This window comes from Brachyistius frenatus, unplaced genomic scaffold (assembly GCF_029030835.1).
Source record: "Brachyistius frenatus isolate BFR_SWC_R1_liver_20210118 unplaced genomic scaffold, ASM2903083v1 Contig_86, whole genome shotgun sequence".
Taxonomy (NCBI): Eukaryota; Metazoa; Chordata; class Actinopteri; family Embiotocidae; genus Brachyistius; species Brachyistius frenatus.
Window position 1 is genome coordinate 156521 of NW_027210685.1, and position 18480 is coordinate 175000.

The 18480-nt window shown below is 39.7% G+C and overlaps 1 protein-coding gene across 5 annotated transcripts in view; it reads left to right on the top strand.

The window, feature by feature from the left end:
* The first annotated feature begins 1098 nt into the window (after window positions 1–1098).
* mtss1lb (MTSS I-BAR domain containing 2b) overlaps window positions 1099–18480 on the top strand; it is a 71750-nt gene continuing 54368 nt past the window's right edge. For 3 of the 5 annotated variants that reach the window (XM_069709854.1, XM_069709856.1, XM_069709855.1), the window contains exon 1: window positions 1099–1738. In XM_069709854.1, coding sequence (XP_069565955.1) covers window positions 1652–1738 — 87 coding nt within the window. In that variant the 5' untranslated portion in view covers window positions 1099–1651. The remainder of the gene's footprint in view (window positions 1739–18480) is intronic. The other 2 variants (XM_069709857.1, XM_069709860.1) reach the window with 1 other exon arrangement.

The following is an 18480-nucleotide window of genomic DNA, read 5'->3' on the forward strand; positions in this document are numbered from 1 at the left end:
CCCTTAAACATGAATACAAATAGGGTTTCCAGACAGCGAAGGAAACCGAAGCTTTGAACAACAGTCCGGTGCAGCCAGGTTAACTCTGCTGGAGCTACTACTGACAATTTCTGACAAGAACCAACTTTCTACTAATCAGCTTTTGTTAACACTAACGTGCAGTGTTAATGACTCCTCCATCAACATTTGTTATGACACCTGCAGAAGCATCATCCAAGTCTTTTATGTAGCCTTCATAACGGACTTTTAATCAAAGGTGCTTTTCTGTATGGTCACATGTATCTAACTCTGGCTGGAGCCTATCACAGCTCACGGGCGGGGGGAGGTGGGGGTACACCCTGGACAGGTCACCAGTCTATCACAGGGCCAACACAGAGATGGACAGAAACACAGACTTATAAGATACTGTTCACCCCATATTTAAAATGGAGTGAACAAGTTTAGCCATTTGTTTTAATGTACATTGTACATCAGCGCATCATTTTATTTCACATTGGAAACTCCAGTGTAAATGCTGTAGGGCAGGTCGAGGAAGAAGCTGTTAGATGTTCAGCGCTTCAGGTGAGGTCTTTCAATAAAACTGAAATCAAACATGTTTTTAGGGATTTGTTGTAAATTACCATTTGTAATCTAAACATAGTCCACCTATTCTGATGTTGTAGTTGTAAAGGGATATGGGTATAGGTGGTGGGTTGATGTGTCCCTGCCAATGGTGAGACCAAACCTACGCTGTTGCCACGCAGGTCACTGACTGGTTCAGAGCTCCTCAATGACAAATCAGGGTTCAGGACACATTCGAATACAAGGTCCTCATTATGTTTTTCACATTTACTGCATACTGATTTTTTTGTGGTGGTCTGCGGTGTGTGTGTGTGTGTGTGTGTGTGTGTGTGTGTGTGTGTGTGTGTGTGTGTGTGTGATTGCAAGCGGCCATGTGACAGACAGTCCAGGGTGTCCAGCCTCCTTTTTTGACTCGCTTGCAGTTGCATGGATCGGATTACTGGTTGCCTTCCCCGCACCGCTGAGCCCACCGCCTCTGCACCAATCACAGCCTGACTTTATCTACGAGCACATGCATGCACGAACGCACAGACACAGACTCTGACATACACGCACACACGGCAATACGTCGCGCGGTTTTCCGCTGCCTTCACATGCGTCCTCACCAACTCTGCGTAGCGCTGGCGGCGCCAAGATGAGCGTGGTCACCCCGGTACCATCTGAACGGTACCATTTCACCGCCTGACAGAGTCAGAGCCAGAGTGAGAGAGAGAGAGAGAGAGAGAGAGAGAGAGAGTGTGTGTGTGTGTGTGTGTGTGTGTGAGAGAGAGAGAGAGAGAGAGAGAGAGAGAGAGAGAGAGAGAGAGAGAGAGAGAGAGACCATCTTTCCTCTCTCAAAACCCATCTTACATTCGCCTGGGAGAGACCGCTGCGCAAGCCGTTTGTTTCGGCATCTTTCTTTTTTTTCATCCCCCCTCCTCCTCCTGTTCTTCCTGCATCCCTCCGTTATTGTCGTTCTCCCGGTTTGAAGGAGGAACCGGAGAGCCCGGTCGTGATTTTGTGGAAATACATTTTTGCATTTTTTTTTTTTTTCTTTCCTACTGGGTGTTGGTAGCGCGCTGTTGGTGCGCGCTTCTGCAAATTCCGGTGAATGGTGGATTTGGCAAACATGGAGACCGTGGAGAAGGAATGTGGGGCCCTCGGGGGTCTATTCCAGGCAATTGTCAACGACATGAAGGTAAATAAAAGATATTTTTCTACACATGTGCTCTCCCCTGAGAATCACAGCCTACAGCCTAATCATAATGGAGCTGGTGTCTCGGTCTCTAACACACGTTTAAAACGCCTGAACATGCACATCTCCCAATAAGCTGACGCTTATTTTGGTTTATTCTACATCATGAACGATGGCATCGTTTTACTGATAGTTATGCCGCGTCCTGGTGGGTTGTTGGTGCGAAACTGCCCTCCCCCCAGAATATTGGCTGCGCATGTAAACGTCAGTGCATCCATTTTTGGGTCCTCTTGATACTCAGAACTCTGTCCCCCTGAAAAAAAAAAAAAGAAAAGAAGAGCCAACACACTCTCAAACACCCTGTCCGCTGGTTTCACGCAGGTTTTTCAATGCGTCTGGCAAATTTTGCGATGATACGTGTTTAATTGGGGTTGTATGGCAACGTGAATAGCCGCTGGGGCCCATGTAAAATTCATGCATAAGTACTAGCCACATACTGCATTCATTTTTACCTTTTTCTTTGGGAAATTGGTGTGTCGAGGGCAACAAATCCAATCCGATTCGTGTGCGTGCTTCTTTTGACACATTCCGTTACATAGGCCACACACGTGAACCGGGGTGGATGCTGGAGAGGTTTTCATCATCATCGTCATTAACATCGTCTTGTTTTCCCCACACCGTGCAAGACCTGCTGTTGTACATTAGAAAAGGTGCAGACTTGACTGTTGCATATTCAGCCTCGCTACATCGTCCTCGCCTTTTTCACTGGCTACTGTGCGTCTCGGTGAGAGTGCAGCGTCATTGATTTTCTGTCAGGCTGATCAGGCAGGAAAACACGAAGGCGTGAGAAGCCGTGCAGCCGTCAGACACCCAGCTTCTCTGCCTCTTCGCCTCTCTGTCCGTCTGTCTGTTTTCCCTGCCCGCCTGTCTGTCTGCCCGGATGATCGGTCTGCCTGTCAGTCAGTGATTCTGCAGCATGATGGCTCCAGCATGCAGCATGGCACTCACAGCAGCCCCTGCCAGGCTTTAGGGGGTTCAGTTTCCACCCAAGCAAATTGCACTGTGTGCGCTCGTGCTGCTGGAAGATGCTTTGGATGAAAGCGTCCATCAAATGGTTCAAGACACAGTCTCTGTCAATATGTCTGCCTGTCAGACGCTCCTGCAGCTTTGCATACCTTTCTGTTTAGCTGTTGTTGCATGTCTTACCTCTTTCTTTGTCTCCCATTCTACAGATAGTTGTTTGTGCCTCTCTGCATCTGTACATGTACTATCAGTAAACATTTAGAGATGACCTCCCTCCCTTTTTGGGAAAAGATGATGCTTTTCTCTTCCACGTTTCATTACTGACCCAGAGGTCACAGCTAATGCTGCACTCTCATTGTGCAGTAAGGACAGATTATTGTTTTTCTGTCCTTAAAGAGACATAAGGGAGACAGACAATGGGTCATACAAACATGAGCGTGGATATCAATACCAATCTATTATCAAAGGCCATTTCCAGTACCCTTTTTATGAGTTTAGTTATTATAATTTAGTATTTCACGTTACACAGGTACATGACTGATCTGATGTGAAATAACTGAATAAAAAGAAGAGTTAACACCTGAGCATTATGGACAATTTAAAGGAGCTCTCTTGCAATTTACTGTTTGAGTCTTCATAACGTTGAAGGACTGAGTAAATGCTACATTAAAAACAAACCTATATTTAGTATTAAAGCAGCTGAGGCAGAAATATACTTTTAGCTCTGACAGCGGTTCAGACTCTGAAAAACACACGATTCTACACAGTAATGCAATTTGACAGCATCTTTTGTTTGACCCTTCCTTCATCTTTTAAAATGTTTTTTTCTCGAACTCAAAGCTGAGTTAAGCGTGAGGCTCAACGGTTTTCACCTGCTGCTCAAAAACTGAGATAAGAAACTGTTAACTATTAGACATTGATTGTCAGCTGTTATAACATGAATATTTCAGCATTTCAGAGTTTGAATACAGGACAGAAAACCATAGAAAATGCATGTCAAATAAACCTGCTTGTTCAAAGACAACTGCAAAGTACAGCTTGTGTATTTTAGGAAGGACTTTGAGATTTTGTGTTTCACTATCACTTTGCTATTTAAAAAAAATAAATAAATAAATAAATATATATATATATTATGGACTTGCAAATCCATTTTACAAGATTTATATTTTGCGGTCTCAGATTTAGTAGTTCTGTCATTTGGTATTTATTAATTTTATAAAAAGTAGTAATCTAATTCGACTAAATACAATGAGTGTCGAGAAATCAGTTTGAAAATAATTTCTTAATGTGTAATATCAAACTGGAAATCTCTAGTGTCAATCTAAATCAGTGGCAGGTGAGCTCAGTAGCATATATGTGAGGCTCTTTGTGACGAGACTGTAGACATGCAGCGATACAAATATTTAACCTGCCTTGTGGTTGGTAGCAGCAGCCAATGGGTTTATTCATTTGTTCTGTGGTAAGCATGGAGGAGTTTCTTCTGAGAACAACTACCATGGCGATCATAAATCAGAGCACTCACACATCAAATCACGATTCTGAAAATTACAACCATTTTGAGATGACAACAGACCATATAATGTTCATCCCTCTTAAAACTGTAGCATCTCTGGCTCCTTAACAGACCACAGGAAGTGCGTATACAGTGAACAGGTACACAGAAAATGACGATTCCTCTTATTGCCACGTATCAGAACAGCAAAACATACATCAGAACTTGTTCTCTCAAGCAGCGATGCTCAAACACAAATCCACAATAAAAAATAAAATTGTCTAACCGTTGTTCAAAGAATAGCACTTTAAAGGCTTCCCCCTGCTTCTCCTGGTCTCAGTCTGTCTTTGCTTCATCTATTATTCATTTGTTTTCTAATGGTCCTCCAATTGATGTTATCCAGCCCACTCTGAAATATATGGGTCACTACAAATTGGGGTAAAAAACACTACTGCCTTCATCTGAAATGGATGAATTCCTCGAACCAAGGAGGCACTTAATGAACGTCAGTGAGTGGATGAGAATCATTGACTCAAACTCCCTTTAACTCAACAGGAAACAACGTGTTTTTAATCCGTGTTTATAGCTCATCGAATGAGAAGCCATTTGTCAGATGAAACATATGAATTAGTCGTTTTTTCTGTGTTGGTTCTGGGAAACAGGCTGGTTTCAGCAGCTTTGGTTATTAAATTGATGCGAGCTTTAAAACATCAATGCACGACATGTGCACAGGACTCTTTCTGTCCGACCACCAAAGTCCACGTGATTCACATTCAGATACATTAAGTAAAGTTAAATTCCCAAACAGGAGTGCATACATTATTACATAAAATGCTAATGTATACTAATTTGTGAGAGGAAATAAAATGCAGCATCAGCATTCATAAATAGAAAGAATAATACTCCCAATTCACTGGTTTCTAACCGGTCTGCTCCTGGTCTTTGCACTGAGGCGAAACAAAATACGATTTACAACCTCCAAATAAGTCCTGTACATCCTTTTTTAAATTTAAATATGTATATTTAAATACATTATTAAACATGCAGTATGGTACTTTGGATCAATACAAATCTATTTAATGTGTCAAATATTTGAACCGTATTTTTGGTTTCCATTTGGTGTTCACATGCGGCCACTCTGCCGAGCTTTGTAAACCAGTTTATGATTTCCAGGATATCACTATCATGTCTTCCTGCCATGATAATTTATGAATCCAATTTGATCCAGAAGATCTGACCACCTCAGTAGGGACTCCTCATATATACAACTTTGAAATACAGTCTATATTGTCATCCATAATCTCTCAAACTGTTCTGAACTGTAAGTATTCATTCAAATTCAGCAAATTTAACACAAATTAGAAGCAATTCTGACATTTTGGACATTCTGTCAAAGCAGGTGATTATTAGATGAGATTATTTTAATACTATATAGATAGGTTGACATCAAATGAATCATGCAACTACAACATTCTGATAATTTCATTGATGTGACAGAATCACAAGTGAAATAATTAAGGAAACAACTTACAGATGAAGTGAGGATAATGTTGATTTGTTGCACTAAAAATAAACAAACAAAATAAAACAAATCGTTTGACTTGAATAGTTGGCTGCACATTGCAGCATGATAGCAACATGGCAGCTGTATACCCTGCTATTCATAATACATATGAACAACAACAACAACATTTTGCCTTGGCTGTTGATTTAATGTCATATATTTTGTGACCCATTTGGTGTTAAATTTAATTGCACATTTCTTAACAAATCTGAAATAAAATACCTGACAGCTGAAATTACATGTCGTACTCAAAATAATTGATAGAGTCTAATATCACGACATGCACATGGGAAGCAGGTAAGCGTAGCGGCCATTGTTGCAGCATTTGGATGTAAAATTCATAGAAGGTTTGGCTGAATTTCTACTTCCCCCCCATGCTTTGAGGATGACCTCTGTAGCCATTGTGTCCTCTGCCTTTCCAACTTTTTTCATGTTTTCAATTTTTACCTGATGCGTTTAGGTGTCACGTATGCTCATGAGTTCACAGCAAGAGCTAAACGAAATGCTGTTGTGCGCCGACGTCATCGGATTGGATCCGTGCTGTTTAGACTGCACTTTTTCTTCCTGTTTCCCTTCGTCTTCCTCTTCCTCATCCCACTCCTCCCTTCCTCTTTCTCTCCTCAGTAGATCCGTCAAACTGGCTTTGGTCTGTTTGATGTTGCACAGAATTATTGAGAACAATCGTAAATTAATAATGGTGCACAGTGAGAGATACAAAGAAGCTCATGATCCCAAAACATCACAAACAAAACCCTGGCAGTTGGGTGGTAACTGCTTTAGTTTAATATGAAATCCTCCCATATACTCATGCAGTTGCTTGCGTGCATGTGTGTTTGTTTGTGTGTGTTAGGGCATTATGTACAGTAGTTGTCTGCCAATGTATATTCCTTGAGGCTATGTCTGGCAATTTTCTAGTGAATTGCACACACACACACACACACACACACACACACACACACACACACACACACACACACACACACACACACACACACACACACACACACACACACACACACACACACACACACACACACACACAGGTCACAGAGGGGCAATATAATAAGATGAAAAGGTCATGTTTACGGTCAGCTGACTAATTAGAGCAGTTAATACTGGGAATATGATTTCCTGGTCAACGTGGTATTTCTGTTGTCTCCATACTGTACTGTTAATACGTTGCACATGTGATTTTGCTAAGTACTGCATTGCTGCAAAAAAAACCTATTATTGGGCACTTTGAAGAATAAGGTGTCAGTCAATATGCATTAAGATTCTACGCTTGTCTCAGGTGTTAAAATAACTTCCTGTGTCAGCGTTATTACTTTTGTTTCATTGATATTACATAAAACACTAAAACTGGATTAAATAATGGTGCATTTCTGTGACAGATCCTGAGTATTTATGCATGTGTGGTGTCTTTATTGGAATAAGTTTCATAGCAATGAATAGGTACAGTTGCTATTGTTAATATACCGCATTCAGTTGATATAGTTTAAGTTAACATATAAAGACTTAAAGGGTTTCCTGATTTTACTAATTACTTTGTAAATGTTGTGTCTTCACCTTTAAGGCTCACTTATTTTCACCCATTATCAATATATTGGATATTATCATATACAGCTATGATTAAACACAGAAGTAGTTCAACTCTAAAACACAAGATATATTTAGTTTTGCTAATTCTATGTATGTTGTGTATTTATGATGCTACTGTCACTGCATTTAATGTTGTTTAGCAAACAAGTATAATGTAATGTGCCTGTACTGCAGAGTCGTCACTGCAGTGGGGCCTCCGTATCCTCCTATACACATATAATGTGAAAGAGCGGTGGTGTAGTTATCCAATTATTTTGGTAAGTCATGCTGTCTGTTTGATATTCTAAATTTAATCCATTTGAATTTGTAGATTTCTTTGAGGTTAAATAAGGGATTTCAAAACATTTTATTTATCTCTATTGATTTGTGATGGGCATTTGATATTTGTCGACTGAAAATCCCTCCTCGAAAAAGCGTTTTTCCCAGAGCGCAGCGTATTTAAAAAAGAGTTTTTAATGGAATTGAGGTGTTGAGTGTTTATTCTGCGCTAAGCGCTGAATGTTCGCCTTTTTTTCCGGTCACTTGAGAGTTGAACAATTTTCAACATTGGGTAAAATGCTGCACTCGTCACTTTTTACCCAGCCATCCAAACAAAGTAAAGGAGGGGTGTGAGAAATGCACTTAACTACTGACACTGGTCGCTGATTGGTCCGCCCTTCAGAGGCTGACCAGTGTAGAAACACACATGGTTCTGTTAATACTGCTTCAGGTGCAAATGCAGGTGTGTTCATACACACAGTCTGCATTTTAGTCAGTGCACACTAACTGTGCGGTCTTAATGTTTGGACTTCATGTGCTTGGGCCGGATCAAGTGGTTGTCCACTAACTGTCACTTGGCAGTTCAATCTCCTGCTCTTTCTGTTTGCTTGTCAAAGACATGTCAACACTGCACCCTAAGTAAATTAAACTTATTGCACACCCAGGTGTTGGCAGTGTCATTGAATCAGGTTTACAACTTATCATTATTTTCATTTTTTGTAATATCAGAATTTTTGCAGATTAGTTTTCTGTCTGTCTGTTTACATTTGTGTACATTTTGACAAAACAACATGGAACTTAGTATTCAATAGTCATCATTGAATGATACACTGAAATTCTGCATTCAATTCATTTCAATACATTTTTTTCCCATCAGAACCAGGAAGAATATTGAGGGTTTTCTCAGGCAATGGTCTGAGGCTTGTTTTGCCTCCTCGTTAGAAAGTGTAAACTGGAAGAGCAACAACATCAACAAACCATGGAGAACTGGAAGCAAACTGGTCAGTGTCCTCAATGAGACTCCCCATTGTTGTCTATCCCTTTGAAAGCCCGTGACAATTATGTCCCATGATTCTGGGCCATGCTGCAGAACTGAAGATGCTCTGTGGAGGCATTTCATTAGTCCATGCTGTGATGGTTCTGGGTTTTTGTGATCGAGGGGACTTCCCACCACAAATCTGTCATTTAAAACAGAGGTCGGTGTTCGTGTCAGCAGAGAGAGGGAGGAGGAAGACAGGGACAGATCGCTCATCCTTGTTGCTCCTCTGTGTCCATGCAGCTTTGGTTCCATCAGACCAATCAACCTTTTTTAGAGCGGACATTTTGAATTTTCATAACAGAAAAAGCACGCCTGTTACCAATAACATTAATGATGGGGCCGTTCTGTTCAAATCAGCCAGCATGCATGATTCCACAAAACGAAACAGCTAAATTGAATTCAGCTACTTTATGTGACGTGCTAAAACATGTTCCATGAAAATGTGTTATTCCTCCAGAACTGTAGGTGTTTTCCAAGTCACTACAGCAGTGTAACTAAATACATACAAGACCAAGTAAGGATCTATATCTACCTGCATCATGAAGTCATTTTATTGAGGCTTTATCTGGGATTTTTATGTAAACTGGTTTGGCTACTTGCTCATTGGTTACAATTGTTAAGACAATTTTAAGATAAGTATTGGTGGCCTATCATTGGCTTCTATCTCTGCATACCATGTTTCTGTGTGGAGCAGTTTGAAAATGACCTGGCAAAGTGGGTTTATATAAGCCTGGTGTGGTACACATGGATTAACTTCCCCCCCTTAGCGAATACACTTTTTACAGTAAAGTCCTAATAAAATAAATAGTTTTTGCTCCGGTCAAAGCTCTGGTTTCAGACTATTTACAATTTAATATTTCTTAAATATCCCCATCAAGAATTTATTTAGCAAATTGATCCATGGGTGAAAGTTTGTGAAGTTAAACATTTTAAAGTTATTTTTAATGTTGCAAAAAAACGTCGAGTTGAAGGCACATTTTACATGTCGTGCAACTTAAGGGAAATTACTCTCATTGACAGAAATGTTTCGTCATACAGTTGATTTTGACTTTAAAAACTCTTCTATTTTGCAAACAACAATGGAAAACCATACTGTTCGCCCATAAATACAAGATGCCAATGTATCACAGGACAGATAGCAGAATCACAGGACAGATAAAGGACCATCTCACTCATTAGAGCTTGTTAAAATCTCAGAGGTCGTTCGGGCCCCGGGGCTCGTTAGGGCCGGTGCAGATGAATGGGGAGGACTGGTCTTGGGAGGCGTGGAGGCTACTTGGGAGCCGGCCAAGACGGCCTCACTCAGTGAACCCTTTGTCAGGCCTGTCAAAGCCTTCTCATCACACTCAGCTGTTCACTGTAAAACACACTGATTATTATGAACAGGCCAGAGACAGACCCAGAGAATAACAATGAATGTGGTATATCGATATTCTCCTGTTCATTTCTAAAACAAACTAGTGATTGAAAAGTTCACTTCATGCTCTCTATGTACTTTCTTTTTTTAAGGATATGCTTGTATGCTTGTAAGTCTGGTTTATTTCAGCCTTGTCATAATTTACCATTAATGCGGCTCTGAATGTCATGCTAACTTTGCACTCTTCACCTTCATTGTAGAGATTCGGGGAAGTGAGGAGTCACAGAAAACAGTTTGAGACAGCCATTTTGCGGGGCCACCAGCATGATGAGCTGACTGTAGCTTTCTAAAAAAAACCAACTGATTTTCAATCATTTTAAAGGTTTGTTTTCTATTATGACTGAAAGGAAACACAGAAACTAGTCAAATGGAAACGACATTCAGTTACTACATGAGGGATCTGTATCTGGGACAACTTCCTGGTTAACCTATTCACCCTATATGCTGCTGCACAATGAAGAGGGACTCCAGTTGCTCTGCAAATTGGCCCTTACATAAGTATCAAGGAACTCTGCCTGGCAGACTGCCATGAATATTGTACATTTTTAAAAGTGTATGCATCCTGTTGGATCAAAACACCCAAAACACTTGTACCTTATCCAACGGATGAGTGTGTGAGCATTGATAATGCTTTTGTATGTTAGTGCGGGTAACAGTAGTTACTGTGTTTACTGTAATTACGAGCTACCCCTGCAGGTCAGGTGGGTTTGGGTACGAAAATTCAGAACATATTACGGGTTCAAATGGGTCGAGCCAAAAAGTGTCAAAGCAGTGTTACAACTAACTCACAGTAACATTGCGTACACGAGGGCGCCCTTCTCTTTCGGAGATCATTTTCACGCATATCCTCAGAGATCTCCTCCCCATGCTCACTACAACAGTCAAATCCTGGAACTGTGGACTCCATTATTTTTCTGCTCAGTGCAGCCAAAAAGCAGGCTAAGAAATACAGTAGACCAAATGTGTGTGTGTGTGTGTGTGTGTGTGTGTGTGTGTGTGTGTGTGTGTGTGTGTGTGTGTGTGTGTGTGTGTGTGTGTGTGTGTGTGTGTGTGTGTGTGTGTGTGTGTGTGTGTGTGTGTTAGAAAGAGAGAGAGAGAAAGACAGACGGAGTTCATGAGTTTAATGAAGGGTTACTTGTTTTGCAGCCATTTAATTGTAAAGAACACAATTTGGAACAAACAGTATTTGACTAAGATAGACACAACATGACATGTCTTTGCAATCAATGTATAATCAATGACGCCTTCAGGGGCTCATACAAAAGCTGTATGTCTTTTTTTTTAAAACCACTCTTAGGTTTTTAAGATACAGTTTTAAGTTACACCTTTTATGTCTCAAAATAAAGGATCTTGCCGACTAGCAAATATAAAATAAAACTGTTCACACAAATTCTGCTCAAATTTGCAGATGTATTTGTTTGGCATTTTCACAACAACTAAGTCAGCTAGCTAATTATTTTAGCATTCAACTGGCCTGCCTGCCTCCGCAAGTGAGAAGCTATGCACATGCCCCATGAATCGGGTTGCAGGTTGCCAGGTTTTTGGTGATAGATAGGTTGAAATTGTATGTAATATGTAGATTGTCTGTGTAGCTTGTCTTTCATAGGCGATCTGGCAACTTGGTTAATACCAGACGGCCTTAAAATATGGGAGAAACCTGTAAAAATGGGAGTGCTGACAGGTTCGTAAAGTAGGTGGGCGGGGGTTCAGGTTGGGTAGTTGTTATAATTGTTCTTGATTTGTATGGGAGAAATACAACATCTTGATAATTCCTGTGAGTGCTCTCACTACGGCATTGTGGATCGATTGGGAGGTTTTCAGAGTTATTGGGACATCCCTATAATAAGACATAAAAAAACATGTAGACTACATATTCAGCATTGGTCTGAGACAGGATGCTCTTCATTTGAACAATATCCACTGTTGACAGAGGGCAGCGCTACAAACCTACTTTATGTATGAATTTAAGGATTCACCTTGGTTAAAAATAACTTCCAGGTTCCTCACAGTATCCCTGGAGGCCAAGGCAACCATGCTATATGTAGGCAGTTATGTCATATGTGTCTGATGTGTTTAAGCAAATTACAATAACTCAATTTTGTCCGAATAGAAGTAGAAAGTCACAAGTCGTCTAGGCCATCCATGTCTTAAAGACATGCCCAAAGTTTGCCCAACTGATTTGTTTCATCCGGCTCCACAGAAGAATATAGCTGGGTGTCATACTTAGCAATGGAAATTCATGCAGTGCTGCTAACAATATTGTCTGAGGGAGCCATTTATAAGGTGAGCGTATCAGTTAGGACCCTGTCGAACTCCATGAGCAACTATTTTTGTGTGTTAGGAGAATCATTGGAGCTCCGTCAACCCTAATGACATCTTTCAGTCTCTGTCATAAAACGTTGTCACCAGTGGTGTCAAATGAAGCACTGAGATCTATAAAAACAAGTACAGAGATGTGTTCATTGTCTGAGGCAATGAGAACATCATTGGTAACTTTCACCAGTGCTGCTGTGATGCACTCAAAGTCCAGACATAAAATATTAAAACCAATCATTGATGTGGTCACATAGCTTTTTCAAGGATTGTAGGACATCGGGGTTGGGTATTGATCTGCAGCTGCTAGTATACAGTTCTTTTTAAATATAAATTTTAAAAGCATGTGGTACGATGGATTGATCAGCTCTAATACAGAACTGTTAATGAAGGGAAAACATTATTGAGGAGTCTAGTTATTATTTGGGTTCTAAAAGACATATTGATGGTTTAGATTAAGCAATTGTTATTAAGTCAGATCTAAAAGAGAGTAGTCTGAATATATCAGTTCTTAAATGTGATTAATTACCTCTCTACATCTATGTTATTAGTAACTTTCCGGGCCTTTTTAGGTCTCTTGGGCTTGTGTTCGTGTATAACAAAACATTGTTTGGTCAGTTCATCTATGAATGCAAGCTTACGCCAAAGGTTATATTGATAAGTTTGTACTTGTTGTGACAGCTATTATGTACCGTGTTGAGAGCTGAGTGTTTGGTTCGGCAGGTTTTAGACTTTTCTTCTAGTTGATTTTGTGGAGGTGACACGAAATCTCCAAGGTGGCGATGCCAATCATATTCATTAGTTACACAGCTGAGAATCCTCTCATTCATGGACCCATAGAGATTTTCCAAGTCTAGCATCAACAGGTCCCACTCTTTGTTGCAAAAGTTTTCCTCCTCAGTCGGCATAACAGATCAGTTATCGCAGGAATATCACTAATTTCTAAATCTGCTGCTGCATTTAACTCACTGTTCTCCTCATTTACCTGAATCTCTACAACGGAGGTAACAGTGGACAGTTGGCATGACACTGAGAGCAACAACAGCCACATTAACGGGAAGTACACCAGGTTGAAATAAACTAGAATTCTGCTTTAACTCTTTACATGCCTGTGTTCGTTCGGGGGGCTTGCATGATTATTGCATCAGACTGCAGAATGAGCAAATTTCTTCACTGGTATATGCAAATCAGTGCTCCTTTCCCACTGGAAGTTGCAGAATTATGAATGGTGAAGCTGTAGAGAAAAAAAATTACAATGCAGGAGGAGAAAAAAATTACAATGCGGCGTCTGCATTCAACCATAAAGATATCTCTCACCATCAGCACTCACCCTCTGTATCTCACACTGCAGTGCTGTGCAGCCCTGCCCAGCTTTCTGTCATGTGTCTGGATGGCTTTACATTAGAGCATCACCCAATGTATTGCAAGGTGGCCAAAGACAACCCAAGCACATTTTGCAACAGTACATTTATTTTAAACCAAAATACGTTTCATATTTAAGTTTACTCAAAGTAGCCAATGGTTGATGACAGTTTTGCTCACTATTACAATGTATAATCTCTTAACCAGCTTCATGAGGTATTCGCCTGCTATGGCTGACAAGGTGAGCCTTTTCAAAGGTTAATTGGTGGAATGTTTTAGCTTTTTATTGTGTTTGAGTCCATCAGTTTAGTTGTGCCAAGGTAGTGTTGGTATACAGCAAATAGCCTTATCCAACTAATGACCATAATGATCATTACTTTAAGACATGAACGTCAGTCAGACTGGACAAATTTCAAGAACTATTGCAATTCTTGCTGTTATGAAACCGACCATGTGAATCAGTCCGTCATGGTTGAATTGCGACTAATCTTGCAGGTTAACACAACATTTGCCCAGTTGCTCATTCATCAAGTATCCAGCAACGTTAGCCTTAGTATGAAGTTGTGTTTTGAGCTTTCTCACCCTCCATCTCAATTTTGATCTCCAACAACGCTGCAGCAAAATGCTCCAACTGTTGTCAGAGCTAGCCACTAACACTGCCTTGTGATATACTGTCAATAGAAACATGTTGGCAATGAATGCACCGGTCTCGTTTGCTTAGGTTTCATCTGGCTGAGCCATCAAAGTCAAGCTCTTCTCCTTATCTCTGCACATATCTCTGTAAGTGCTCAGGGTCACAAGAAGCATCACTTACACTAAGTGGTCTGATGGACACACCTTCAGCGTGCTTCGACAGCCCTTTCACACGATTGGAGCAGTGCAGAAAATAATTACTTTCAACCCAGAAAAGGAGTGAAAAGAAACAGATAAAAGTCTGAATGATTGATGGCTACCTGTGAACATATCATCCAATGAAAGGCACCTCGGTCTGGTATTTTTTCAGTGTGCTGTCTGTTCTGTGTGTAAATCTCTCTCTCCATTTTAGGATTCATGCCTGAATATGTATGTAACATATGTGTCAAACATTAGCTTGAAAGCTACACAGAGTGGAAATTAGAGCAAAAAAAGATTCTCTGTCTTTTATTGGTCTTTTGCAAAGTCCTCCAATTAAAGGCACTGCGGTGCTAAATCACTTTACTCTTACAAACTGCTTCTCTAAGCTGCAGCAACTACTTCAATTTGGTTTTAATGGATAATTTAAATTAGGGAGTCATTGTTCTTTTGTGCTTTGTGGTAAATTGTCTTTAAAATCAAATGGCTTTTACTTATTATTTTATGATGAATGTGTTTAGATTATTTTTGCATCATTTTCATCTCTCATTGAATTCTATGGGCACAATGTGGAAATAAAAATGTCTTGTTATTTAAACTGTTGTTATGGATCCCCAAAACCTCCAAATAGTTACACAGCTGTGTCTGAAACAAACATTTCTCTTCATCCTCCTCTCTCATCTTTTATTTCTGCTCTGATACAGTGGCATTACATTGATTAAGTGCGTACAGACAACGCTACCCCTGTTTGACGGATTACATGACATTTATCAGAAGGGTTTTAACCAAAACATGTGGCAGAGATCCCAGATGTTTCACTGATAGGGCGTCTGTGATCTCTGGCCTCGCAGCACCGTGACACAACAACACACAGATGGTTTCCTCTTTCCCATCACTGTGTTTAGATTGAAATTAGCTGCTGCACTTCATCAATTATGCAGTGAGGCAGCTTCTCTCTTCTTCTCCGTCTATTCTTTTCCCTTTGGATCAAACTGCCAGGCGATGGAGTGGAAGAAGTGATCTTACTCAGGTGGAGGGAATCATGAACACATTAATTACAAGTATATTCAGAATGTTTACAGCTGATTTCACATAAATTCAAGTCAAATTTCTCCTCCTTTGTTAGTTCATCCAATGAAACATTAGTCCTCCAACCGAAACCGAAATAGCATGACCGTTACGAGAATGATTCATACGATTACAGCAAAGTCAACATACCATAAATAGATCCTCCGCATAGCTGAAACAAACTAATCCAGCCACATTTGATCATCATCATTATAATTTACTTGATGACAGTTTAAAACAATCACCACACTCATTAAATAGCTGGGTGATGTTTTATGCTTTACCCGAAGCTGTATGAGCCTCATTTCATTTTTTTAAATGTCTGTGACTCAGAAAAAACAGCACTTTTAAACGACTTTTACCAACCAACCAAAGCTTTTAGTATCAGATCAATCTCATCTGTTTGCAAAATATCTAAACAGATGCAGAAATGTATTTTGTTGAATTTTGTAGACAGACGATGATGTTTTATTATTGATCCAAACCAGGATTTTTATCATTTGTGTTCCAAATCCCAAGATGTTGGCTGGGTCAAAAAAAAAATCTACAATTGTAAGGTATAGTGACAGTAAGGATGTCAGATTGTTACGGGACATTTTTTTTTACAATATAACTTTGATTGTAAAATGTATTATTTAGAATAGACCAAGTCGGAAAAGATCAGATTTATTGTAAACAAAATGTCATTTATTTTCTCAGCATCTAGCTTCATCCAGTCCCTTTTAGTACTTAAGGCAGCACACTAAGCTTTACCTGTGTAAGCAAATCTATTTAATGTAATGGCACAGTTAACTACAGAGTAGACATTCTTTCTGGGAGAAGTGGAGACAGATAATATGGAGCATTTTTCTCTGAGTTATACATCCATCCCTAACCTTGATAAAAACGAGTCTGATCCCCTTTCTGAAAACTCCCAGCCAGCCAATTATGCATATGAAGCACTGTGAAATTAGCCTCTTTTGTTTGCTCCTTGCATTTCTCTTTTAATGTGTGAATTGGCTCGATTATACAACAAAAAATTGAGCTAATCCTTACATCCCTCTCTGCCTGCCTCCACCCATTCTCTCTCTGCCTCCGTCGCTCTTGCTGGATTTCCTCTGTTTTTCTGTCTTGCTGTGGGGGAAACAAAGGGAACAAAAGAACGAGAGGAGACAGTAAGCTTTTCGTCCACTGTAGTGAGAGCTGGAGTGGAGCTCTCTATAGAGCGCTGGGCAGGCTGGGTGGACTGGTGCTATGAGAACTAGGCCAGAGGACTGTTGACAGCACCCCAGAGTCTGGAGTCATGACCAGATGAAATGAAGAATTACTGGAAGGAAGAATGTAAATGGGAACTGGAAAAAAATCATCAATATATTGCTCTGTATCAGGGATTATTATTGGCGGGATAGAAGTAGACGGAGGGGTCCCTGTAGATTATTGGATTTAAAGCGTAGATTAAGAGGAGGGTAAAGCACCTACCTTTAGTTTTTATACAGACAGAAAACGAGGAGGTTTGAACTTGAATAAAGCAAGTTGCATCAGAAATTGAATCCATAAAATGTCCATGATTCTGCTTAGAATAATGACTCTCCTTATATCTTACCTAATTATCATTATGTTTAGATACTTTCATCTGTTTAAAAAATAGTCCAGGCGATTGATGTATCCCTGGCTACACCGCAAACAGAAAATACTGGCTGCAAATGAAGCATACTTTTTCTTGGTGCAGAACCAATGTTGTCTTAATCATGAAACATTATCAGACTGAAAGGCCATTTTGTTTTGTTGTTTTTAGCTCTATTAAACCAACCACCATCATTATCCTTCTACTTTTCACATAAATATGCCTGTTTAGAGTTAAAATTCCTGTTAATTTACAGCAACTTGTACAGCTGTGTCAATCCCAATGCATTTTTTTTTTTTTTTTTTTTTTTACCATTTTCTGTCTCTTTTGATATTCATTCAGTGATATTGCTACCTGTATGAAGATGGCACTCCAGTCTAAATTGTGATTACCAAGCTGTTATTGGTTGAGTGATGCGGTCAATGGGCATATCACCAGAGCCACTTGAAACACTGAGCAAATCTAAGATATGGACCAGACATTGTTGGAGCTCAGAGTGTCTCATTAGGACAGTTCTTCCTGTACATCCCTGGTACACTGACACTCAAATGCGGTGGTCTCCAATCAGTAGCTCGTTATTATTCACATGAAAAAAGCTTATTTAGCTCTCAGACACTTTCATTTTTTTCAAAGTAGCTCTTAAACGAAAAAAAAAAAAAGGTTGGAGACCCCTGCTCAAATGGATCCTTTTATATACACATATTCAGTGTTTGTTAAAACACCAAATCATTTTAAACTGGATTAAATGTATGGGTTCCAATCTAAGGGAGGTGACAGAGTAAATAGTATATAAGTAATAATAATAATGGGAGCAAAAATAGCCTCTAAAAAGGGTTCATTTTCTAAATGCCAGTGATCATCAGCTGGAGGTCAGAGCATAAAAAGTACTGAGGATGACTGCTTTTTTAAGTTTAAAGTAAAAAAATAATAAGGCAGTGAGTATGTCTCAACTGTTTTATTTATTTTAAAATTACATATGGAAAGTAGACATAGTAACTAATTAATATTTTGCAATTTTCAAAGACGTCTACATTTGTATAACCTGTTTTTCTTCTTTCTAGTGAATAGCTCTTCTCCATATAAAATGAATGGCAAGCAGCTTGTGCAATCAGTTAGGCTTTATGGTGAAGAAGGTAGAAATATAGAAAGAAGAAGAAAGGTATGACGATGAAGTAC